Source organism: Calidris pugnax, unplaced genomic scaffold (genome assembly GCF_001431845.1).
Source record: "Calidris pugnax isolate Ruff unplaced genomic scaffold, ASM143184v1 scaffold44, whole genome shotgun sequence".
In the NCBI taxonomy this organism is placed as follows: domain Eukaryota; kingdom Metazoa; phylum Chordata; class Aves; order Charadriiformes; family Scolopacidae; genus Calidris; species Calidris pugnax.
The window spans coordinates 11,641,760-11,667,997 of NW_015094506.1; the positions used below are offsets into that span (position 1 = coordinate 11,641,760).

Here is a 26,238-nt window from a genome sequence, read left to right on the forward strand (position 1 = left end):
AAGCAACACATTTTTTCACTGTCAGCAACTTTGATGCTGAAACAGAACAACAGCTCTTGCAGCACTCCCAGTTGTCCATGCCTTCTCCCAATGGGCCTTTCTAGTCTTTTTAGCCCTTCTATTCTTTCTTAAGCTTGCAGGCTCTTCTAGTCTCAAAGATGTACATCACTCTGCTCACGAGATGTTACCACTGTGGCTGTTGGTGCTCTCCAAGAAATCCTTGAGACTTCTTCTCACTTGAGACATCTTCCTCAAACTAGAATACTCCCAGCAGTATTTTTTAAAAGGTGTCCAATTCACAATTAATAGATAAATAGGTCTCGCATTCACAGAGTGGGCATTCTTAGTATTATTACTGTAATAATTTTTACACTTCCTTTTATTGTCATGCCAATATCTTGCATATTGTTACTTTTGGGGAGATCTCAGGAGCAGTCTGTGTTTCACAAAGTGAAATCAAATAGTTTACAAGTTAAAAATTACCTCATTAACACAAAATTCTTAGCCCCCTCTTTCTGAAAATAAGTCTCTGGAAAGTGTCTCAGGTTGGATAATCAGAACAAAAAGTCTCCCAAACCATTAGTCATTTTTGAAAATCTTGGCCACGATCTTTTATTAGCCTGTAAAACTTTATCACCATATATTGCACTCTTTAAATAGTAAATAGTAACACCAGATGATGGAGGACTGAACAAAACAAGTGCATGATGGAGAATATATGTGTAATCTTGAAGGTTTTGTGGAAAGCAGGCCTTTCTGCAAAGTCTACTTAAGTACCCAAGCAATCACTTGTTCCTGCAGAGATCTTTCCAAAATTTTTCAGTGCCTGTGAGAATACAGATTACAGTCATCAGACACTTTCCTTCTGATTTTGAGGACATTTATTGTCATTTTTTTCTGCTCTTTGTTTTCATCAGAAAAAATGGAAATTCATGTTATTGAGAAAGTCTTAGCAAATACTCTTGCTGTTTTGTTCTCCAGGTGCAGAACTGCTACTTTGAATGGGATGGCAATGGAAGCGTTTGTAACGATCAAATACCTGGCCTCCAAATCCTCAAAGGGCAGACTGTGACATGCCTCTCCCTTGCTGAGCAGTAGTTGATACAAATAGTCCCACTGCCTGTCACAAGGTAACCACCGAGGCCCTCTGCCAGTGACTTGTGTGATATCATAATGAACATCTGTACATGATTAGCAGGTTAAAGGGTAAATTCAGACCCCCATGAAACATCAGCTAAATCAATCTTTCTCTCTGTTAAAAGTGCAACATCTGGCAACTTGCACTTGAGTCTGTCACAACGGATATCTGTCACCAGGACTCACTTTTTTAAATCCTTCAGTATAACATTCATGAAGGCCTAAGGTCGTTCTTTAATGGTACACAGACCTCAGTGTCTGCATATTCTCTCTACACACTCTGTGAAGCTTCAACACAAATGCAAGCCAGTTTTACATTGCGCTCTTTGGCTTTTACAAGAATCATAGATTCTCGCACTGCTCATGGTGAAGCCTCCTTAAATCACTCACAGCAGAACACACAACTACTTTAACCTTCATACAGATGTGCCCCTGCATGTCCCCACCTCTCTTCTGTGGACTCCAGCTGACAAGGCTCCTTGTCATTAATAGGTGGTACCACGTCTGTTTTGAGAGCTCAAAGGAAACGCTTTAAGGCCTAGGTGTTTAAAGTAAGAGACACTCGTAATGGAAAGGTTGATACACTGCATCTAATTTTTGTGCTTATAATTAAATCATCTGCTTAAAGCAAGAACTTTTATTTTTAGGCATAGATGCAAATTAATTTTTCCTAATTTAAACTTCTGAACTATTCAGCTTGGTATGCATGAAGGAATCAAATTTAAGCTTGGCTTATAAGAAAGCTCTAACAGTCTCTAAGAGATGTTGAAGTGTCTGGAGTTCTGACAGAGTGAACCACTTAAGCACTTATTTTATTTTTAAGCACATACTTAAGCCATGTCAAAATTACTAGTAATGATGTATTTTTTCCTAAACAACCCCCCATATATTATGAAAAAAAAAAAATTATAACATGTTTAACATTAGCCTTGCTGAAATCAGTGGAAGCTGAGCATGCACTTAACGGTTGCTTTCCTGTTTCAGATTTCTTATCTTTTTGTCTACTTTAAACATCTTTTCAGACTTTCTTAGTTTAGGAAAAAAAGTTTTAAACATTATGAATTAAGTTGTTGGATGTTTTATTGCTAAAATAAATTAGAGAAAACTGAATTAAAATGATTATATAAATAATTTTTAAAAATATTATAAACTCATAAAAGGTACCAGGATATATTTTATGTTTTCAGTATTTTCATTAGCTTTTCCCTTAAAATACTTATGCAATTTTTCTGGTTTTAAACGTGGCTAGTTTTCCTGATATTGTTACTTTAAGGTTGGACTAAATAAGAAAACAAAAGTCTTCCAAAATACTTAATGTGAGAAATATGTGTCTATGTCTTGGATAGCAAGTTAGCTGGAAAGAGTTTACTTCAGATCAATGATAAAACAAGATAATTAATTGGTGCCTTGATAATTAAAGCCAGACCTCACTGCAGGAGGCACTGGAGAGTATGATAACTTCGTAGAAATATATGTAAATTTCTCTCTGAACAAAAAGGAGAAGGTATGGTTTAATCTTTAAATAAATGAAAATGCATTATTAAAAAATTCTTGACAAATGCTTTTGCTATCTTTGCTATCTCCTAATCAAGAATTATGTCTTTAAATGGCATGGCAGCATCTGCATTTGATGAAAATCAAATAAAATATTTCCGTAGAAACAGATGGCACTGTTTTTAATTCTTTGTGGCCAGTTCAGGTATTATGAGAATGAATTATGATGTAAGTGAGCTTTGCATGCAAAGTATCTTCTGACAAAAAAATTTTGAAAAAAGGTACATTTTGTGTAACCTGTGTCATCTAGACCAGTTCCTCTCATCTGCTAAAAAGTAAAAATCAAATGCCTTCAGCTCTCTGGCTACTTGATATTAAAGTCAGGATTTCCTGTATTTTCCTGCCTAGGTGCCTTAGTTATTTTAGGGGTTAAAAGCTGTAGCCACTGATGCGTATATATTAGGCTGTATTCATAGAACACGGCTTGTAGCCTGACTCAAGCTATTACAGTCTAACAACAGTGACCAATAGAAAGAGAAGAAGATCCAAGAAAGCTGAGGTAAGTCCAAACTCTGAAGCAATGTCAAATTAGGAACAATAGCTAATAAGGTGTGTATGGTAATACATCTGAGAATACTACCATGTACTTCAAGTTTTGTATGCTATTAATTCTTAGGAGAACAGGAAGCAAACACAGTGGTTAGCAGCCAAAAGCTGTGAATTTACAGTGATTTCTAGCTGGCTTCAGATAGCTCCAGGAATTTGACTAACAAGGTAAATTACTTTATATTTCTTTCTTAAAATGTTATTAAGGTTATAAATATTTACACAGTTAGAAAGTGCCATTTCACTGTGTAGATTAGAGATGTTATTCTTTATTCTGTTATTTGTCCTTTTTTGGAATGCTTCCAGATAGCAGTTTCTGAGGCTGGAAGATCTGTAGGATACTGCACATGTTACTTCTAATAACAATGTTGAAAACTATTAAATGACTGCATAACATATACAGCAACTTAACTGAGCTCTTAACCTTACTGGTGCACTAACCCTGTGAGATAATTTACTTTTTATTTAAATATTTGAATATTAAATTCAATATTTTTATTTCAATATTTTGCCAAAACTAGCCTCCTAATTTTGACCAGAAATTTCAGCTATCAGTCTCTTGCCTCTGCATTACAAATGCTTGCTAATTTTCATCAGAAAACAAGCAAGTGATAACAGGGTTTGTGAAGCACTGCTTTTTGTGCTACACAAATATTTCTTTTTGGACTAAATTGTCAGTGGTGATTTTGTTCACTGTTTTATGGTAGAAGAGGCTAAACAAAGCAAATAATTAAGTAGGCAAAATAGATGCAAGATGCATGAGTGTATATGATATAATTTGATTAGGACTTACTGTTTTTGTCATTTAGATCAGGCATTTGTTTTGGCTGCTTGCTTTCGAGAAGGAAATTCATATCTTTGGATATGAGAGAGTGAATGAAGGAGGGGAGTGGATTACTCAAACGTATTCCCTTCAAGGTTTTTAAGAACATGCCCAACAAACAGCTGTTAAAACACTCTTTGATCTTTCACTTTTATGTGTTGAGAAAAGACCCTGGATAATCTGATCCAGATGCCATTATAAATTAAGAGAGAGGAAAAACAGAAAAGAGGGTATGATTAATTTTAAAAGGAGGAATGTTGAGTACAATAGTATTTATATCATCATGGTATTGATAGCTTTACTGAAGATGGTACATTATATAATCTAGTTTATAGCTCTGTACAGGAAAATTTAAATAAATTTATGAGAAGCACAGATTTAATGTCAGAAAACTGATCTGTGTTTTCATGTTCTTTGAAATGATTCCTGCATGAACATCAGTTAAACTGGTCTTTAAACTGCTAAATGTGGAGACTAAGTTGAATCAGGAAAGTGTTGTTCAACTTATAGCACTGAATTGTTTATACCTTTTACATGACATAGATAATATCACAGAAGACAGAATTTTGCTGCTCATAAAGGAAATATTATTTTCTATGCAATAATGCTTGGTTAATCTAGTATGCTGTTAGAGAGTTCTGTTGAGAGCGAGCTAATTGTTTTTCTCCCATTCCAAGGCAGAAAATGAGTCTAAACATCTGTACAAGCCTTTTGCTCTTATTCTTCATCAATTCTGTGTGGACTCGAACCGTGAGACAAGTTTATGATGAGATGGATCCTGAACATTGGTCTCACTACACTTCTGAGTGTCCACGAGAATGCTTTTGTCCTCCTAGTTTCCCCAATGCATTATACTGTGATAACAAAGGACTTAAAGAAATACCTGCAATCCCAGCAAGAATTTGGTACCTTTATCTTCAAAACAATCTAATTGAAACCATTTCAGAGAAGCCTTTTGTGAATGCCACTCATCTGAGGTGGATAAATCTGAACAAGAATAAGATCACCAACGCTGGAATTGAGAGTGGTGCGCTGAGCAAGTTGAAAAGGCTGCTTTACTTATTCCTTGAAGATAACGAATTGGAAGAGGTGCCTGCCCCATTACCAGTGGGCCTGGAACAGCTCAGATTGGCTAGAAACAAAATCTCCAGAATCCCAGAAGGAGTCTTCAGCAACTTGGAAAACCTTACCATGTTAGATCTGCACCAGAACAGTTTGTTGGACAGCGCTCTGCAAAGTGACACCTTCCAAGGACTCAACAATCTTATGCAACTCAACATAGCAAAAAATTCACTTAAGAAAATGCCTTTAAGCATTCCAGCTAACACACTGCAGCTGTTTTTGGACAACAACTCCATTGAGGTGATACCAGAAAACTACTTCAGTGCAATACCCAAAGTGACTTTCCTTAGGCTGAACTACAATAAATTATCTGATGATGGCATTCCCCCAAATGGGTTTAATGTTTCATCTATTCTAGATCTACAGTTGTCTCACAACCAGCTCACTAAAATTCCACCGATCAATGCTCATCTTGAGCACCTTCACCTTGATCACAACAGAATCAAAAGTAAGTGTTTATTGTCAGGGTGGGATCCTAACAAGACAATTATTTTAAAATATCTACTTAAGTACAAAAAATGCGCTTGGAAAGAAAGAGATTAAAAATGTGCTGTAGGTTATAGGGACGTGAGCAAGAGGACCTCCCACTGGCCAGTTTTCAAGTCAGGTCTAAACTATGACAATCAAATATGTGCGTGGAAGTATAACCACATGTGAAAAATGTTCATATGCAAACAGAAATAACACTTTGCAAGAAGATCAGAAATATGAGTGGACTAAGGAGAATTTGTGCATTCACAGTTCACTATATACATCCCAGCAACCATTTTACAGGAACAAATTAATTTTCTCACATAAAGGCTAGGAGTGAATAAGCAAGAAACAGCAATAAAAAAGTGAGTGCAACAAGTTAGGATATTCAACCTACATCTGTATGGCTGTTAGATTTTCAAAGTTCCTGGGCACCTTGGAGAATTCATTAAACTGACAGAATTGGTGTATGCTCAGTACCTTTGATTATCTCTCTGCCCACCTAAATTGTGTTGTAGAAGCTTAAGGTGACGTACCCTTAAAATAAAATGTTGGCTGTAGTGAACACAAACTATTTAAAATATTACTAACTAGAATGTGGATATTGAATATTTCGGACTTGAATATCCTTCCCATCTTTTGTTTATTGTGCAGAAAATGCTGACACTTGGGTTTAGTTTTTATGAAAAATCTTTTCACTGACTTTACAGAACCTTGTCCTTAGTAAGGTTTGTCTCACTAAATGTCTTCTAACATTTTCTATTTTTAATAAGTGAGACAAGGTTTTCTACCACAGCAACAGAAGCCTGTTGTCAGGTCACAGTTCTGCTTCCAACACTGCTTCCAGATTCATTCAGGTACAGCAGGGATGTGGTGCTTAGGGACACTGGATACAGTATCTGCCTATTAAATCCTACAGACCTTAAATCTTTTGTTTTATGCCAAAAACCAAAATCAAAGTGATGACTTTCTATTTATCACTGCACAGAAGGCAACCAAGTCTCTACATTTGTCTTCCTGTCGTGGTGATTTAGTTGAATAAATGGTTCCTTATTCCTGTTTTGTGTCACTGTAGTTCACAAATATACTAAAAATAATGGTTTGGCTTCTGTATGAAACAAGGACATATCGAAGGAAGGCACCTATTAATAATTTAGGTTAATTTACTGCATTTTGAAAAAAATATATGTATGAAACCTTGGAAACAAAAATCAGTTTTGTACAACTGGCACATTTAAGTGGCCTGTGAGAAGTCTAACTGGAGTTAGGGCTTATGCTATATGTTGTTACTGAACATATTTTATTGTTGCCTGGTTGCAAAGGGATTTATTTTAATTGCTTCACTGCAGGGCCTCAGGTGCAGACTTTATCTCCTGTCACTTTAAATGGACACTAAATTGAAATCAATGGAATGTAACCTGTCCAGTTTAAGAAGTGTTTTGTGTCTAGGTAGTATTTAAGGAGCTGTTAAATTATCCTCCTTTCCTAAATGAGTTTTAAAAACGTTGAAACCATGAAAATCAACCTGTGAGTGTAATATGTGCAAATTCAAGTCCTATTTTCCAAAGACACATAGGTACCCATGAGCCTAAATCACAATAGTTTTCCACAAGCCTTATATTCCTTAATGCCTTTACCACTTTTCAAATTCATTACTAACTTGAGCACAATGTTGCTTTTAATCTCAAAAAAAAGTTTTTATTCTTAGTAACTATGCATAAAGTAGTCAAAAAATATTTAAAAAGTCAACGTGACATCTTAAACTAAACACCAATATTATGTAAGACACATTCTACCACATACCATAATTGTTCAAGAGGTAAGGGATAATGGCAGTCTTCATGAGACACTGCTCTGATAGATGATATCTCAAAAGACCTTTAGGATCACAAACAAAGAATGTATTTCTATCAGGCAGTATTAGTAAGATGTGACATTAATTCTGTAAATTGTTTTTGTCTTCTTAAACCCAGGAAGCTGACACTCGGTCATTACTTTAAGATAACAAATGTAAAAGATTTGAAAGAAAAATAACTGTAAAAGCCTGGATCTGGTTTCTCCAAAAAAAGAGTCCTCCTGGTAGTTTATTTTCACATGAGCAGTACAAACCCTTTTTATAATATTAATTCTCAGATACCTCTGCACACCTGCCAATTGCTGCTTTATTTTCTCTTGGTGGTTCATAGTTACACTGCTGGCATTGCAAGAGCTCAGATGTCAAAACTTCTATGCAAATGCTATTTGCCTACTTTTTATTGTATGTTATTGCATGGCATCAGTTCTTCGAGTTATTCCAGGGCTTTATTAATCCAGAGACCATTTATGAAGATATAAGGCAATATCCTGAAGCCCAGTGAAGTCAATGTTAGTCATTGGTCTCAGTGGAACCAGGATTTCACCTGTGGTCCCTTTTTCAAGGTTATCAATGAGCAGAGGAAAAAAACTACGTGAAAGCTGGAAGCGAAATCAACATAAACCCAAAACTGATTATGGCTACAACAGATATGATCCACATTTGTTCCACGGCATTTTAAAACACACATATTTACATATTTATGTATGAGATAATAAATGCAAGGCCCTGAGCAGATGTCAAATGATGGAAAAGGGACCATTAGGGGAAGAAAATGAGGTAAAGGCCTGAAATGACGATGTAGCAAGTGAGCTAGAGTAAGCAGGTGGTATTACAGTGCTATCAAAGGAGTGATAAAAGGTAGTGAACAGCAAGTTCCCTTAGAAGAACACAGGAGATTGGGATAGTTCCTCTGAGCTAATATTATTCCATATGTAGAAAAAGGGAGAAGTCCTTGGACCAGGTAGCAATGCTGGTTTATCAGAATCCATTTGAGGATATTTGGAAAGAAATGATTGAACTTACAGATCCTGACTTACTGACAGACCTCTGTGCTATAGCAGGCACTGGCTTCTTTGCTGGAAGAGCCCAGAAAGGTACAGATTACCAGACTGATCCACGGCTGCTGCACTTAAATATTATGTTGAAAGGAGAAAGGAAGTCCAACTCGAATAGTTGGACTACATTGAGTGCAGATAGAGGTTACAAGAATAGAACAGAAATACCCTCTCAGACATATATGTCAGAACACATCTATCTGCTATATCAACTTATTTTCTGAATGTTTCTAAATTGTTTTATTGGAAAAAAAGTTTTATTGGAAAAGAAACAGGATCATCTGTGGTTCTTCAGCAAATACACAGTATTAACCATCAATGAGATGCGCATTTTTTAATTTTACACTATTTGTAATATTGACAAATGGAAGTCATCTTATTTGAATTAGCCAACCCAGATTTTTGTATCTGGTTTGGGTTAGTCATACAGGCCACCTACTCAGTTAATGGAAAGAGATACACAATTGCAGAGGGAAAATCATCCCACCTTAGGGAGTTGTGAATTACCTTTTGGAAGCATTCATCTCTCTTCAGAGTTTATAAACAGGGTGTAAATGGTTTACTTAGACTGACACCGTCTACATGGATCAGTTTAGGTAGGGTGAATTGTGTAGATGGATTGCCCTGTCCCTCTTGCTTAAGGAAACTTCAGCAATATACCATGAAGAGGATTGCAACAGAATGGGAAATAGAAAGGCTTTTACTCCTCTGATAATTTGGGTAGGATTTACTGTTCATGGGAAGAAAACAATAAAAAACCAAATCACTTGATACCACATACTTGATATCACAGATCATCAAGAGATAAGTTCTTCATAGGTGGCCTGTGGTTAGATAACTGCTGCCTCACTTTACGGTTGGAGTAATTAACTCGGTGAAAACTAGTGCAGAGGGATAGTTTCTAGGTCAGAGAACAGAGATTTAGAACACGCTTGAAGCTTTCTTGTCTCCTAAGAACAGTGGTGCTGACATGAAAAGGCAGGTATTTTCTGCTACATAGTGTTGACCCACTTGTAAAACTTTTAATAACTGCTTTCATAAGGAAAACTCATTCTCAAGCTTCCTACTTTGTAGCTTCACACATAAAAATAGGTTTTAGCTTGTTTCTTCCAAGGATATAAAATGATTTACTAACATCAATCAAATTTCACAATATAGGCAAAGACATCTTGATGTCACGGATATGATAAAAGTTTTAGGCCTTGGCCAACTGGATGTATTTTTCAAGTTTCCATGACAAAGATAAAGTCCATTTCCAAGACGTTGCAAACAAATGGGCAGTTTTTCAAAATAGGGTGGATTTTTTCTTTTTTGGAGGAAAAAAAATCATGGCTTTTTTTTTTTTTTTCATCATAAAATTTAACCAGTTTTGAGGATTGCAATCAATAGATGTGTACATATTATGATTGTTAAATATAAGGGGAGAAAATTTTTGGTAAAAACCTTTTCCTATTTCTGAGCTGTTAAAAAACTGTGCTTGAAAAAAATGTTACATGTTCGCCATTGAACTACTTTTGCAGGCGGTCTGGGGCCAACAAGATCCTCAAGCAGTCAGACCAATCACTAAATATTATCATTTGGTCAAAGGAATTTGATATCTTTGATAAACATATCTTCAGTGTTCTCTAGAATAGGGGCTGAAATAGGGCAGTGGCAACTAAAAAAAAGATGTGAAAAGCATTTTAGCCAAGTTACAGGGTAGAGGTAACTTAGGCGAGGCAATGTGAAAAACTCAATCTTTTCAACTCTTATAAAAATGGGTAATGATTTAAGTCATAGTTTCAAATTTTATCTCAACTGAAAAAAGCTATGTGTGTGATTTATAAAGAATTTTAAGGACTTGTTGGCTTTCAGATTAGGAAGAAAAATATCCCATTACAACTTCTATTCTTGCAATTAAAACAAACTTTACTGAAGAATTTGAGAGAATAGGAAAGTACAGAGATGCTACACAAAAAGCTGATATGATTCAATACTGTTATCATTTTGAATGCAAGATCTTCATTGGGGAATAATATCAGTTAAAATTAACGTACTGTCATTACAGTAAAATGTTCAAAATCCCTCAGCATTAACCTTGTTCCCCTCCCTCCAAGGGCAGAGAGCTATTTCTCAATGAAGTTACCCCATAGTTCTCTGAATTAACTTCCTCTCTGTTCAAGGTAAAATTATGCATCTAGTGACCTTTATTCATAACTGCAGCACATTAAATATGTGATTCACTGATCTAGATTACATTATGTTAAGATGCTTTTTTGCTTGATCAAAAAGGCAGCTAATTCTTAATTCAGCACTTTCCAACTCTGATAGGAGCAGGCGTCTGCCATACAAATAGTAGTGGAAGCCTGTTTTACTCATTTTCTAAAAGAATTTTATCTTCTTGAACCTTTTCCATGGAAATTACCTAACATATTGATCTACATTTTCAGGTGTCAATGGCACTCAAATATGCCCAGTCTCAATTGCTGTAGAAGAAGACTATGGTTTTTATGGCAACATCCCTCGCCTCCGATACCTTCGCCTGGATGGAAATGAAATTCAACCTCCAATCCCTTTGGACATCATGATATGTTTCCGACTACTTCAAGCTGTTGTCATATAAAGACATTTCAGTGTCACTCGTGCTGTGAGAGTGTTAAGAGACAAGTTTTCCTGGAATGAAACTTGTTTTCACTCATAAATCAAAAAGTAACAGCTTTATTTTGACTATTTTTTTCTTTGCTTGCATCTTTTCTACAGTTGAAAAGATTGTTCTTCTTGAACAAGAGAACAAGAAGAGAGTTTGGATAGACATTAAACATGTGCTTAACACTTTACTTAAGAATTCCTAATGCAAATATATTGAAAATCATCTGTGTAAGATCCCAAATATTCCAAAGCAAACTCTTATCTACTCCATCTTTACTGTCAAATGCTACAATGTCTATCTTGTTAACACCACTGTTACAGACAAATTCTATTTCACTATTTTGTTACATAGTAACTAACACAATGACTTGGGGTGCACCCGGCTAAACATACATGCTAGAAAAATCATGAATTATATGTTTACTAGTTGTCAGAACTGCCACTGTTTTTTTAAGATAATGACTAATAAGGAACAACCATTCAACATGTAAACAGCTCTTAAATTGTTCTCGTCCTTTGAAGACTGATACTTCTAAGGCATGAAGTATATGAGGTTCAGAGTCCAAAGCAATATATTCAATATATATTGTTGTATGGGTTCATTCAGTGTATGTTTTCAGAATTGGAATACACCGATCCAACTCAAACCCAGGGACAAGGAAAAATGAGATGAAATCTTGGTCTGTCAAGGTACCAATTTTCTGCTGTTTCATTCATCAGTATTCCATTTCTAGTTTTGACACAGGTTTTTTTTTGTAGCTTTGGGATAGTCATTGAATATTTGGTTCATATTAGTTTCCATAGAGATAAAACCAAGAACAGTAATGATTATATACTTCACAGACTAGATGCTTCACAAAAAATTGAATGGCTAGTTAACGTAATGGTGATAAAGAGAGAATTAAGAAATTAATACATACATCCCCTCCCAGTTATTTACCAAACTAAGCAAATATTTGCATAGGAATTGTATCAGTTTAAGCAAATGCAATCAACTCAGAGCAGTATTTAGCTATCTGCTGACTCTTATACACATACATAATAACACCGGATTTTAGAGAAGTCCAGGTATTTAGAATGCAGCACATTCACAATTCATTAACAAGGGAGATATCAGCAGGCACCTTTTTATGAAATCTGGTTGTTGAACATAATATTGGGATTTCAATACACAACTTGAATATTAGAGTCAACTGTTCACTGGGAGAGTATGAAATTTTATGTCTGATAGCCAGCCCAACAGACTATTCATCAGTTGTATTATTTTAGTCTTCTTGCATTTGTAGATAGAGGTAATTAGTTGCTCTTTGGTAGCTTGCATCTATTCCTAACATTTTAAGACTGGACTTAGTAAGAAGCATTTAAAGGCTATGCAAGTGGTGTGGTTGAAGCATTTTCTTAAAAGTAGATCTTTTAAAGGGCTGAGAACTGCAATTTCTAACATTCCATCTCTTTTTATCTGAAAATCAGGCCCTATTCTGCTCCAGTGCGCTTGTGGAAATAACTTAGAATAGACACCCAGCACAGAAATAACCCATTCAGAAATCCCACCCCAAACCTTTTATTTTTGCAGTTCTTTTTGTGTGATTGCTGAGAAACTCCTGCCCTTCTAGCAAAATATTTTCTGTACCTCTGTGTTCAACCTATATGAAAAAACACAGATTTTAAAAGTCTCTACAATATGTATGCATGTTTACCTATGTTCTTTACTCAATAATAGCATAATAATTTATTTTTTGGAAAAAAGTTATGTGACAATACTACTAATTAAATTATAACAATAATTATGTGCTTTTAGTTGGAGATTAATTTCTACTTTAAAGAAAAGAACAAAGAACAAAAATTGCACACTGCAAAGTGAATGTTCTCAGGCATATATGCGTATTATTAACATTATTTACAGTTCTAATTCATTGTACAACAAAGCATCTTGAAGTTCCAGCCAAAAATTATGACCCTTTTAGGCATTATATACATCTTAAAACAGAAAAGAAAACCTCTTCCCTCAAAAGATGCCAGCTTATATTTAAGAAGGGATGATATGTAAAATCATATTGGGACACTGGAGCATCAAGTATTCAGTGTTCTTGATAGGAGCATTATGTGATGAAATCAGAGACACATAATTTGATGAAGTTACTTTTAGCAGTTATTTTCCACCAGCTGGCCTGATATTAGTGGACTTTTCCAATCCACTCTAGGGTGGAAAGCCTTATAGATTAGTTCTTCAAAGATCAGTACTATTTTATGGAACAATCTTTGGACACATGCAGATTAATACTCAAGACCTGTCCTTGTTAAATGCCAGTTAATCTGAGTGAAGACAAAAATTCATGATACAACTTTGGATGAACTTTTATTGAGCTGAAGAGCTGCTGCTTCCAAGTGCTCTGTGTTCTATACCTTTCATGCCACCCACTGACTACACATCTGGGAACGGTTTAATAAAGAGAAAATCCTCAGTATCCTCACTTAGGCTAATTTATCCCATCTTGATTCCTTCTCCTAGAACCATCCTTATGAAGTAGAGTAAAAAATATTTATGTAACTGTAGTGACCTTCACAAGATAAATCAACCCTGGTTGGGGTTCGAACTGCTTTACTGCATGCATGTCTATATTTGCAACAGTCTTAATGCTCTTAAAGTTTCTGAGCAAGTTGGTGAAATTTCCCCTCCAGTTACAATCGCAGGCCTAAATTACATTATTGTGTGGAACTAAACAATGTAGGCTTTCAGTCACACCCCATTCAATCCATCCATTATGCCAGAAGACTATAAAGGAAAATGTAAAACACAATGTCTTTTTCCCTATGAAGAGGGTCCCTAAAACTATGTAAAAAGGATCACAGTGCTTGAAAGTTTGGTGTAATTCTTCCTAATCCAAGATTGGTCTAAGACTCCCCACTGATATTTCCTGGTTCAGAAAAATTGCAGTCTCTTCCACTGCAAGGAGGAACAGACCTCATAACTGTCCTGTCTGAACCTACAACTACCTTCACAAAGCCAACATTTGTTTCTCTTAATTGTCAGAGCACATCACAAACCATTTTGAATAGAATAACATGTACAGAAACAAAGACATTTACAAGTATGAGAAGCTGAGAACAAAGCAGGTCACCTTAAGCACACTGCAGTTGTGGTCAATCGCTAACCAAACCACAAACACCTAGTGCTTTGCCAGAAGTGCATATTGCATACGAGTTAATTTTGAAATTATGGTCATTAACATAGATGTGGCATCACCTCAGCCCAGGGTACAGACAGTTGCTCTGAAAAAAAAAACATTAAAGCAAAATGAGAGGCTCAAGAACTGTGAAGTACCCAAATGTTTCTGACAGCGTGATTGGAGGCTGGATGCTGGATCTATCAAAAGACTGTATGGTTTTATAACACAGCTGGCTCTGCATAGATGCTGCCAGCATAGCTAAGATTTCAGTCATATGCGTGATTCTCCCTGCTCCATACCCTTCTCTGGAATTTTCTGTATTTTTTCTCAATATGCCAAACAGTTCACTACCACTTTCATGTTGGATAATTTTAATGAAAAACACCACCACAACAATCACCTGCAGAGATGCCAGTGACCACAGCAGCTTGTATGACACTTGAAAGAAGAAACACAAACACTGAGAGGTAAAAATTTGGAAGACAACTGGAAAGCCAATTTACGTGTTTGTAGTTACTAACTCCAACATATATACTGTGTTGCTGAAGGGATTTTCATTCACTCTTGCTGTGCCCAAATGGTTTCCAATCTTTGCCACAAATACTTGTTGTCATTTTTCCTGCCTAGAAAAACTATTTGTTGATATTATATTGCAGCTAGTTTTGTTATCTATCTGGGATCAGACTACTGTAACACCTAAACTGCTGTGTTGGTTGCTGAACAGCCAATATCCCACTTCTGCCATATGTGGCAGAGAATCTTTGACATTGCTGAAGTCAGCAAGGGAACATCATCCTCTTGGCTGAAAGTCTCCTCCATAATTGCATTTTTTTCCCCCCCAGAAATGTTTACCCATTTAAACGTAAAGAGTAGCTCTACAAGGCATCACACTGTGTGTGTGATGATACTTCAGGACTAGTACTAACCACTTCAGGTCAAGCGTATGAAGCAATATGCATCATTTGCATCATGTTCTGCCTTAGCTAATTTACCTCCTTCCCCATTAGGAGAGGTAATGTAGCTTCATAGTCCTGTGCTTGGTTTGTCAGTGTTAGTTTAAAGAAATTTATACTGTAATACATCTAAAGCCCTGCCCAATACAGTTGTTTCTCACCCCCCCTGCACTGTTGCCAGCAGCCTGGGTATTCTTCTTACTGTTTTTGTCTTGGTTTCTGTAGTGTATGCATTAGACCAACCTATCTGCCTATCAGCTTGATTTAGTTTTGTTTCTTCAGTGTTTTTTTAGCTTAAACGTGTATGTGTATGGTGTGCTAATAGCTGTTGTGATTTCATCCATTTCCTGGCAGTTTGGCTGCATCTGGTTTTCTCCAGGGGAGCGCCAGGCCAACTGCCGCACATGTACCGCAGCAGAACACCATGCCCCACCACCCCCAGCATTAACACCTCCTCCTATGCACATGCATGGACCCAGGCTGATGCTGTCATGCAGATAGGGTTTATTTAGCTCTTTTCCAAGGCTTTCCCTCCCTGTCCCCAGTGTCTTTTTTGTAGGAAAATTAGTGAAGAAATTAGAATCACATCTTCCACAAACAAAAACTCTTCCTACTTAGAGTCTTTGGTAATGAAAGCTACATGTAGAATCAACAGCTCGCAGTGAAGCTAGGCTTTTTCAATAAATTATCTATTCCTTAAAATGCTCTACCATGGTCTTTCTGAATTACTAGTAAATTCAGAAAAAATACACAAATAGTTTCAACCACAGGAGAGAAAAAAAATTAAAACAAAGTTCACGCTTCTTATTTAATAATCCTGTTGCTAAGACATCCGTGTAGCAGGATATATTCTTCTCCAGGGAATGAAACCCTGGAATTTGTCTGAAATCGTACTCCTACTACTAGGAAGCCTGTTTCAAGGAGGGTAATCTCCTTGTGATGCTCTGCCTTGTTTCAGGACTTGAAATAATCCCCCAATTCTCTGCTCTGGCAGTGAGGATAGCCTTTATGGTATTATAGGATCTAGGCTCAAATCCTTGTCTGAATCAGAAGCAGAGTGAATTGACGTGTAGATGTTTTTTCTCTGAGGAGGCTGTTTCGAGAGGTTCATTCTGTTTGGTGAATCTTAAGATTTGTTTCTTTTAATGACTGGAACTACTTCAAACAGAAAAGATTGATAGCAACCCTTCACTGCACTGCTTAGCACTGGAATAGGCAGGAGTTACTCTGCTGAAGTTACAACTAAGAGGTCGTCTCTGGGAAAGCTACCTGGCACAGGGTCCCCAAATTCCCTGCCTCTGAATTACTGGCCAGATGGGGAAGTGAAAGCTATTGGTGAAGATTTTCTCTGAAGGTCACGGTCTTTTGGATCTTTTAAAAAGCTAGTCATTTATGTGTTTGTTTTGGTTTGATGTAAGTTCTTTGACATTCAATTTAAAATGCAACATATAAACATGGTGTGTGGTTTCTTTTCCACTTCAATAAGAAAAGAAGATGGAAATATTTAATTCTTAGTCAAGTAAACATAAATATTTTTATAGTGGTCTGACCATCAAACAAACAAACAGAAAAGCTAACTTTCTGTTCTTGAGGCAAGATTTCATGCTTTTATTTTTTTCTCTGTTATTCGTTTTTCACATATGCTTTCTGTCTGGTGTTGCGTAACAGACTTATCAGATATTGAAGAACATTAAGAATGATTTCAGGTGCAATATTATGTGTGCTTCTTATTCTCCTCAAAGCATTAGTAAGACTTGTGTATTTTCCTACTTTTGTGACCTCTGTGTACAGGCCTCCTTTTCTGTGCTGTTTCAACCGCAATTGTTGTCAATGTTTGTGCAAGATGCCTGTGCATGAAACACGGCCTTCCCAGAGATTCAAGGTTTCTGTAGTGCCTGCTTTCCTAACATTTAGAAATCTACTGCCTACCTCCTGAAACTCTTGTGGAGCTTATTCCTGGTGGTTTAGTACTGCATTGATACTGGGATTTTTCCCATTGTTGATACTGTGAAGGATGGAGCAGGATAAGTCCTGTTATTGATGGGCTGCTTCTAACACGGGCCATCTGGGTTGATGGAGGAATGACAGCCTGTGGGCCTTGTGTCTGAGGAGCTGAAGCAGGTGGCCAGCAACTCAGGGTTATGAAGAGGTTGAATTGAGAGGTAGGAAAGGGGTTTAATAGCTAAAGGAAGCCTGTTTTATCACAAACATGTGGAATAGAAAATCATCCACTGCAAGCCAAAAGGAGATGAAGATGTAACTGGGGCAAACTGTCAGACTTACAAGTATATTCAAATACTTGTATAAGTGCGAAACATAGAGAGAGGCAACAATTACCTCTGTCTTGCTGAGGATCAACAATGATGAAAAAAAACCATTTTTAAATTTGTTTCAAGCTTGGAGGATCCTGATATTGGTTGAAGTCCAAAATTCCACCTAATGCATTCTGCTCCGCACATTAGAACCCTATAACAATTCTATCAAATTTTAAAAAAACCTAAATCCTTGGTATATCAGCCATGCTTTCTGTCAGCAGTTATACTGAACTGCTCCCTGAAATATATTTTCTTTTACAGCAGACCTTAACCTTAAATGTGTCAAAAGAAAGCAGGAGACAAGTCCACAACCTCATCTATATCAATATAGATCATATATAATCATCACTACCTCAGCCTCATCTGGTCTAGTGCCGTTTGTCAGTGAGTCCATGTAATGATCTGCCACAGCTGCCTCTTGAATCATGTTAGTTCAAATCATCAGTGCAGATGGAAGAGAGATCTTTGGAAACCTATACATGAAGCTTGGGTAGTTTACTGCTAAGGCATAAAACCAGAAGGACTTCAGAGAAAAGAACCAATGGAAAGCTGTGAGCGCAGAAATGGAAAATTTTTCTCCCCAAAACTGGCTCTTTTGATTGTACTGATTGACTTAACATTTGCACAGTTTTCTGATAACACATAATGATTTGTTCCTTCTTATTTACCTCTCAGAGGTAAACAGTAGGTTGGTGGCACGGATGGGTTTGTGACATTATTGTTTTTCCATACTGACCATTGTGATTGGATCTAAACAGTCATTGGTCAGCTCTTCCAAGTCTCCAGAAACTGTTTAAACATAACAGTTCAGGCACAGCCCAGCAGTTATAAGTGTTGCTGAAAGCTCATGTAAACATATTCTTTGTTTAAAGAAAAAAAAAGAAGAAAAAAAGTGCCTCTCCTTTGAAATCTGTTACTGTTTTCAGGGAGAATATGTCAAATACTCCTACAGTTTTCATTAACTTTTTCATCACTTCAGAAACCATTTCCAGAACAGTTCTGATGAATTCATGGTCCTTATTTAGAAGAAAATAAACTTTGAGCAAACATATCTTATTTGAAATGTTCTAGATAAGTCTTTTCACATTGATCTGCTAGAATACACATTTCACATTGAATATTTGCATCCCATTGAAGTGAAAAAACTTAGACTTTTTAAATTGTCCCTGCTCTGTGGGTGCATAGAGACAGATATTTTAATTTTAAGATTGTTTTCAAATTCAACAAAAAGCCTGAAGAACTGGGACTCGCCTGAGCTTGTGACTGCACTCTACTGCAGTCTTGCTTGCTGGAAATGGAAATTCCCATTCAAAAGAGTAAGCTCTCAGACAAAAATCTCGTAACTTGTCGAAAGGTAAGTGGGATATGCTGAAGCCCTGTGCTTTCTACAGATAGAAAAAGCTGAAAGCACTGCAAATTAGCTAGCTTTTAAAGCCCTTGGTCAGGATTAGGTGGTGCTTCCCCACTGCATCACAAGGTCATGTCAGTTGTGCTGAAATGTAAGCAGATACAATGTGGAAAGCGAAGTGAAGTCAAATGGGAAATCAGTTAATAGATTACATCCAAAGTGGCTGTGGGTAGTGTTCTTTACTTAGAAAGCTGTATTAGCCTTTGCCACATTGATGGTCTTTTCTACTTGAAAAAAAGAAGAAAAAAAAAAAAAAGCCCTTTTACAGTATTGTAATTGTAGAAAACTACCAGTTTAGGAAGAATTCTTAGAGATCTCCAAAATCTGTGCAGGACCTTCAGTTGTACTTGGCATCAGTTTTACACAGTACTCCCAGATATATGAAAAGTCTTTTGTTGTGGCCAATATCTGGCCAAGTAACAAAACAACTGTATTTGTCATTTGTCATGTCATCAATATAACCACAGTTTGACAAAGAAGGAGACAAAGGAAGTCAAATACTAGAAGAGAGAAGATGAGAAATGTGAAAAAGACGACTAGAGAGGGAAAAGAAGAGAAGGAATTTGGAATGGAGGGAATTAAACAGAAAGAAGGAAAAGAAGAAAGCTTGAGACATGCCTTTCTAGGCATCCCTTTGCATGAGAATAAAAGGAGAGGGAAGGAGACACAGATACTTCAGATGTTTTTTGGAAGAAAACTGAGAGTCTGGAAGCTTGGAAACTACTGGTGCACGTTGCTTCTTGTAGCAGTGCTGTGGTCTTTCCTAAAACTTGAGAATAATAATACCTCAGCCTTGTCTAGCTTTACTTCTTTTGGGAACTGGCAGGACAGCAACAGCTAATAGTAAGTGTTTAATATTTGTAATGCTGTCTAAAGTGCTGTGATTAATATGTAATCCAACATTTGAGCTCTCTCCAAACACAAAGAAACTGTGCCGATGTGAAAATAACACCCATGGGCTTTCTTCAGATCATGCATTACTATATTCTGTGCACTGTTTCATGCTGATGTGGAGTAGCCTTTTATAATGGACTCCACAAGGAATATGGTAATATGCCACAATCACAAATTTTGTTAAAGATTTGTTGGAAACCACATGAGGAGACCATGTCAGTTGGCAAATCAACTCTGCAGTGTTCTCAGGCTTAACCTTTATCCCATAAACCATATGCTTCCCCATGTGCTTAGTTTTATCAGCTAATGTTTCAGACACTGGTTGATATATGATCCATGATATACTAATTTTCAGTGGCCCTCTAACTTGTTGGGTTTTTTGGAAGTGCTATGGCTGCTTAAATACTTTCAGGTGCTGAATTATGGCTCAGAAGTACTACAAGCTCAAGAGCAAAATTTTGCTTTTTGTTTGCCTCTACTTAACATCATGCAATGAAAACCTCTTAATTTTTTCTATGAGTACCAGGAAAAAGAGGATCCACACTGAAGGAGGAAAGTCAACATTGGATGGCTATAGAAATGATGTCTAAAGAAGTCCTAAGTACAGTCCAAGCACCAGTTAATCATAAAATTTTTGACATGTCTACTCTTGTAAACAGGATGACTTCGTATATTTGTCTTTTTCATGACAGGTAGACAACTAGATGTTTAATATTGAGTAATATGGACCAAATTAAAATTTAAATTCAGATTGCAGAATATCAGAAATCCAACTCGGGAATTTTTTCACTGGAGGCCAGGTTACCAGCCGTGCTGGCTGTCCTGAATCATATCCCTGGTGAGTTACTTTGGTCCCAAATGGATTCTGGTCAACAAACCAACAGTGAAACCAGCAGCACTGTTTTGAAGCAGCCATGACAGCAATAGCAACAAAATTCAGCTGTTCCCTTATCCTGGACTATGAAGTCAGTGAAGGAGTCATTCCCAGAGAGTGAGGCTGACCTTAAGGCTCCTATTAAAAAATGAAGGGAAAAGAAAGAAGTAAAAGGAAAACTGTGGGAATTTCCCCAAGTCCTTTTCTGCTTTAAGAATAACTAGAACAGTGTAAAAAGAGATTAATTTTGAGGGCTGAATTTCAGTGACAAACAGGAAGAAAAGCTGAGAACAAGAGACATAACAGGTCTTCTATCAAACCACTCTACCCACAGTATTACTTTTTGGTTCGACCTTAACACAACAGCATTTTTATTTCAATACATAACCTAGTTAAGGAGAAAAAATGTTGTTCTGGATCATGCATTCCCTCTCCACATCTACACATCTTCTTGCCAGAATCCCACAGTAGTAGGGTTGTTCTTTGTGTCAATAGAATATGATTGAGTGATACATATGTTCATTTCAGTCTGTTGTTTTCCAAATAAATATACGTGTAGCACACAAAAGAAACATATTGCATACACATAAGACACCGGGTAGAGGAAGAGGCACAAAAGTTAATAAAATATTTTATGAAATGAAGACTTTCATGAAACTGGTTTTAGTTAGAGAAAAATGAAGCTTTTAACCATAATCAAGGCTTCAAGCTATTACGGAAATAATCCAAGAGAAATGAAATGAGAATGAAGTACATGAAAGCTTCTGGGTTTGCAATAGTAACAGCTGTGTCTAGAAAACCTGGGCAAGGGGGGTTGTTATTCAAATATGTCTGTTTTAAATAACATTTTCAATTCAAGCATACATCTCTGTCCATTAAAACAAAGAAGAAATCCAGAGCTAAGCACACAGGACAAACACCTTATGATCTTCAATAAACAGCCTTATAATCAAACGCCATGAAATTAGTGCAAGAATTGAATGCCAAAAATATGTTGTGATTCAATGAAATGTACCCTTAAGGATTTGTGAAAAAGAATAGATATTCTAGGACCTGGGCCCATTTATCCCATTCTGTTACACATGAAAGAAATTATATTAAATCAACTGAATATCTGGAAAAAATTAAATCATCATCTCTCATTGGCAAGCCTAAAGGAAAAATTCACAAGAAAGCAGTTTTATATAATAAAAGTTCTCATGTTTCATGGAGTAAAAGGGAAAAAAATAACTGCCAAAGGGAAAGTTTTTGTTGCTTTTGGTTATTCTTCTTCTCAGACAATATATTATAGAGGTCTCCTCTGCTCCCTTTTATTACCTTTATTCAATGATCCAAAGTTGCAGACATAGTACCCAGAGTTCTTTAAATGAAGCCATTTCAAACTCTATCGCAGAAATTCTTACAGCAACAAACTTTTCTCTCTAGCAGCTGATACAGTGACAGTCATTGGCACTATACAGTAGCAACCAAAATAGACTGGGCCCCTCAGCAGGATTCTTTTTAATGATAGAAATGTCTGGCTTTTTTACTACCCTTGAGTTCTGTTTAAAGTAGCATGTGGGCCAAAATCTACCTTTGTTAATGGTGTTTCAGAGGTGTAAATGAAAGCAAGGAGTTTCTCCAGCAGACCAAGCTCACCACGGGCTCCAGATGATTTACCTCAGAGATGGCTTTAGTTCAGTAATGGAGTTTTACAAGTCACACTGCACTGGTCTTTTAATTTATATTTAGTTTTGGCATATCGTGCTTGTGCATTAGTTATCATTAAACTGCCATAAAATATTCAGGGCTCAACTTTCATTTAATTTGCACTCTGACGTGAAAATCTGATGATTTTCACCAGCTGAGGCTGTGTTACTCAGCCTTTACTAAGGAGAAGACATAGTCTATGAATAGTAGACATTACAAATGAGATGCACACTTCCATGTCTGCATAACAGAGATAAACTGAAATTTCTGTTTTCCTTCCAGAAAACAACTGTGTGAGCAAACAGTGGTTCAGCATCTTTTTTATGAGTTTAGCAGCAACATGTCTTCCCTGGTGTCCTCTTACATCTCAGGCCATTCTTCAGTAGGTCTTAGTTCTTCCCCCACTCTCTTCAAAGCCCTGCTGATCTCCCATTGCTCATTTTCTTTTGACAAGTCAATTTATTCACATTCCTGAATCTTTAGCTTCTGTGGTAAGGATTTTGTGATCTTCTGCTGAAGGCTACATTAAAGAAATTAGAACTTGTAATAGGAAAACATGGAGCTTACTCTTTTTATTCTGTAATTCTCCATAATTTTATTGATGTGTCTCCCTTACTGCTACTACTTTTTTCTCCACTCTTCTTTTGGAAACCCTCTTTCTTCCAGCTGGGGTCTGAATTTTGTCACTACGTGCTACAGTGTTTCCTGTGCCTGAACTATTACTCCTAAGCATGGCTTTTGTCAGTATTTTTATAAAGCTCAGTTATTAGAATCTCTTATTTCTGGTCTCCAATACAGCAATTCTGATATTTTTTTTTTTCCTTCTTGCTCTTCACATGTGATTATTCAAATACACTTCATACATAAAAAATGTACAGTTTCAAAATATCTTCCTTGCCTATCATTTTGACAACATCAGGCTATATCTAAACATTTCCACTTTCTCTCTTTCCCCAACTGATGAAATTCAATCTTCTGATTTTCATATAGGACCGGTTCATTTGGAGCAAAAATGTCAGTTACTTGTTATCACATAATCTAATTCATACATTTCTGGGATTTTACACTAAAGCTACCAAAGCCTTTTCACCCTCACTGGACAGCTGCTACAGAATCTATTGTTCTTACAGTTAGAAAACTTCTAAGTTCCCACCTGAATTTATGTGTGGCCGATGTAGGCTCTTTTGCCATGGTGCCAACAAATATATTTTTTTTTCTCGTTACAGTAGACAAACGGATTACCAAAAGGAATCAGCAAAATAACTGTGGGCATCTGGGCAAACAGCACTATAATCACCAAATTGCTCATCAAAGGAGAGAAACAGAAAGAACCGACCATTTATACAACGAAATTTAACACTGTTTCCCTTCTGCTTGGATGGAGAATTTTCCTCTGCACCAGAGCTGGAGTAATTCCTTCAGTCTAAATCTGGATGAAACTTGATTAATCTGGGTTTCCTGACTTCAGGAAACTTGCACAAGCTGAAACTTCCCCATGAACGATTCCCTCAGACGTTCATTGGCACAGCTTTGTGTGCAAACAGGACATTAGCAATCTTGAAGTAACACTGAGACACACTACATCTGCACTTACTTTCACCCCTAAAACTTTTCTTTTCTCTTCAATGTCTCATCTGGTCCTTGTGTACTTTCCCAAAGGTTGCTTGGATGCAGTGCCTAAGTTTTGTTTTATCTCTTCTGGATGATATACAGTAGTGAAATTTCACTCAAAAAAGAATTTTACCTATATTTTCACTATATTGGCTGTGCTAGATAAAAGGTCTTTCATCAGCTCACTCTGATCTTGTTTCTCTTAATGGCAACACAGAGATGACAGGGCTCACAGAGCAGAGACCACATGGTAACTTGTTGCAGATGGTGAGCTGAGCAAATGCTAATTGTAGTTTAATTTTAAGCAGTGAGAGTCACGTTGTACAGGCAATGAAGCAAAACAAACAACCCCCCCATAAGACAACCTTGCAAATCAAATGTTTTAAGGCCATTTAATTACATTATCTTGAGGTTCTGTGAAGCTACCAGTACCTGTCTGTGTGTCTCCGGTTGTATGTATGTGTGTATGCACGAATTAGAAAAACACTTTCAGAAAACATCACATACTTTTCAAATAGAAACTGAAAAGCAATGTTTTAATACTTCATTTCAAACAAAAATAACCACAAAGTATTAATTTAGGTATTTTTCTTGGATACATGCCTTTAAAAATGTAATGTCTGATCTGGAAAATGGTAAAGAAATTCACGTGTTTCTCTTGAACCAATGATAGTTTCCTTTCCTGTCATGCTAATAGCAATCTGCTGTTTTGCTGAACTGTCATCTGGGTTGATATTTTCTATAGGATAGTATTTTTTTAGGAATGTTTTCCAAGTATTTAATTGATAGAAATAAAGGTCTCGCTAACACTGCATTTCATTCATGTTTGCAGTACCATTATTTCGTAGATAATAGATAAAACACCATTGTAATTCTAACAACTATATATTTTTCCTTAAAGCCTGTGAGAAAAATCTACGTTCTCACATTCTTTGTGCATTAGTGTCTCAAAGGACATGTTCCCAAGTCTACTCAGAAAAGAAATAGTTTAATGCAGAAATTCAAAACAAATAAACAGAAATATTGGCTGAAGGGTGATGTGTCTCTTTTTTACAGCGCCAGAGGTCCTGGAGTCAGGCTGTGGTTAGCCATGGCACAGACCAGTTATGTCTGTCTCACTTTGTGCCCTGTGTTCCCGGACTGCAGCATCCACCTCCCACGCTCCCTGCTGAGTGCCATGGTACCTCTTATTTGTGCCAGTTGGAGCTGGTTGGCTGCTGTGAACTGGAACCAGGCATCCAAAAGCTGGAGAGAGACTGAAATGCTGTGTTGTGGTTGGCGTTGTGTCATCGAAGAGAACGCATGCTCTCTCAGAAGCTCTACTGGGAAATACACCTTTGAATTCAGCCTGGTTGCTGCCCCATCGGTTGACCTGGTGCTGGGTTGGATATAACCATTGTATCACTCAAGCTACCTACATGCATCTGTGAATCAGGGTAGTCTTTCCTCTGTCACATGAACTAACCTGTGAATGCTGTCTTTCGCCAGGAGGAGCAATGAGGAGGGCTACTAAAACTGGTGCACCTTCTCCTTTCCTGTTCTTGCCACACCCTGGAACCATGAGTCAGTCATCCCATGGGCCATGGTGGTAAAGCTGCTCCCCTCCTCTACAGCTTGGCAAAAACTCTCGGTGTTATTCCTCCCACTGCAGGGAAAGCCTGGACATAGCCTTTTTCTTTTAAATGAAATATTTCAAAGTCAGAAACTGTTAGTTAACAGAAAAGAAAATTTCCCATAGAATGGAGACTGTTATGAAAAAAAAAAAAGATTTTTGTTAAAAAGACCCCAACAACTTACTCTATGAAAACATTTCAAAAAATCATTCCTGTGTTATTAGAATAATGGGAAAAAAGCAATTTGTAGACAGTTAGTTAGACTGGCATAAGCAATACTGCTGAGGTTCAGCTCAGCTCTGGATATAGTGACAAATCTATTTTGCTACAATCACTTCAATGATCACCTGCAGCTCTATTTTACAATGTATATACTTCAAGTAAATTAATTAGAAGAAGAATGTGCTTTACAGGCCAGCATATTTTAAAACTCTACAAGCAGGGTTACAATTTAATTATTTTATAAAATGCTATGAAATATATTTCAATACTATATATGTTTTATTCCTGCCTTTTGGAATAC

The 26,238-nt window shown here is 36.8% G+C and overlaps 1 protein-coding gene across 9 annotated transcripts; it reads left to right on the forward strand.

The window, feature by feature from the left end:
* The first annotated feature begins 1,036 nt into the window (after positions 1–1,036).
* Positions 1,037–12,951, forward strand: KERA (keratocan). Of its 9 annotated transcripts, none has more exons than XM_014963444.1 (4): positions 1,037–1,130; positions 3,308–3,405; positions 4,742–5,630; positions 10,993–12,951. In XM_014963444.1, exons 3-4 carry the CDS (start codon positions 4,745–4,747, stop codon positions 11,163–11,165), a joined length of 1,059 nt encoding a protein of 352 aa, XP_014818930.1. In that variant the 5' UTR covers positions 1,037–1,130; positions 3,308–3,405; positions 4,742–4,744; the 3' UTR covers positions 11,166–12,951. The 9 variants fall into 9 exon arrangements, with proteins under 9 accessions (XP_014818930.1, XP_014818924.1, XP_014818921.1 ...); XM_014963438.1 differs by having other exon boundaries at positions 1,038–1,130; positions 4,738–5,630; XM_014963435.1 differs by lacking the exons at positions 1,037–1,130; positions 3,308–3,405 and adding exons at positions 2,523–2,641; positions 3,040–3,190 and having other exon boundaries at positions 4,738–5,630.
* The last annotated feature ends 13,287 nt before the right edge of the window (positions 12,952–26,238 follow it).

Excerpts from the sequence above, each read along its gene's own strand:
- KERA (XM_014963444.1), top strand. The coding sequence starts at position 4,745 with ATGAGTCTAAACATCTGTACAAGCCTTTTGCTCTTATTCTTCATCAAT. Across the intron at positions 5,631-10,992 it reads TGATCACAACAGAATCAAAA|GTGTCAATGGCACTCAAATA; the intron begins GTAAGTGTTTAT and ends CTACATTTTCAG.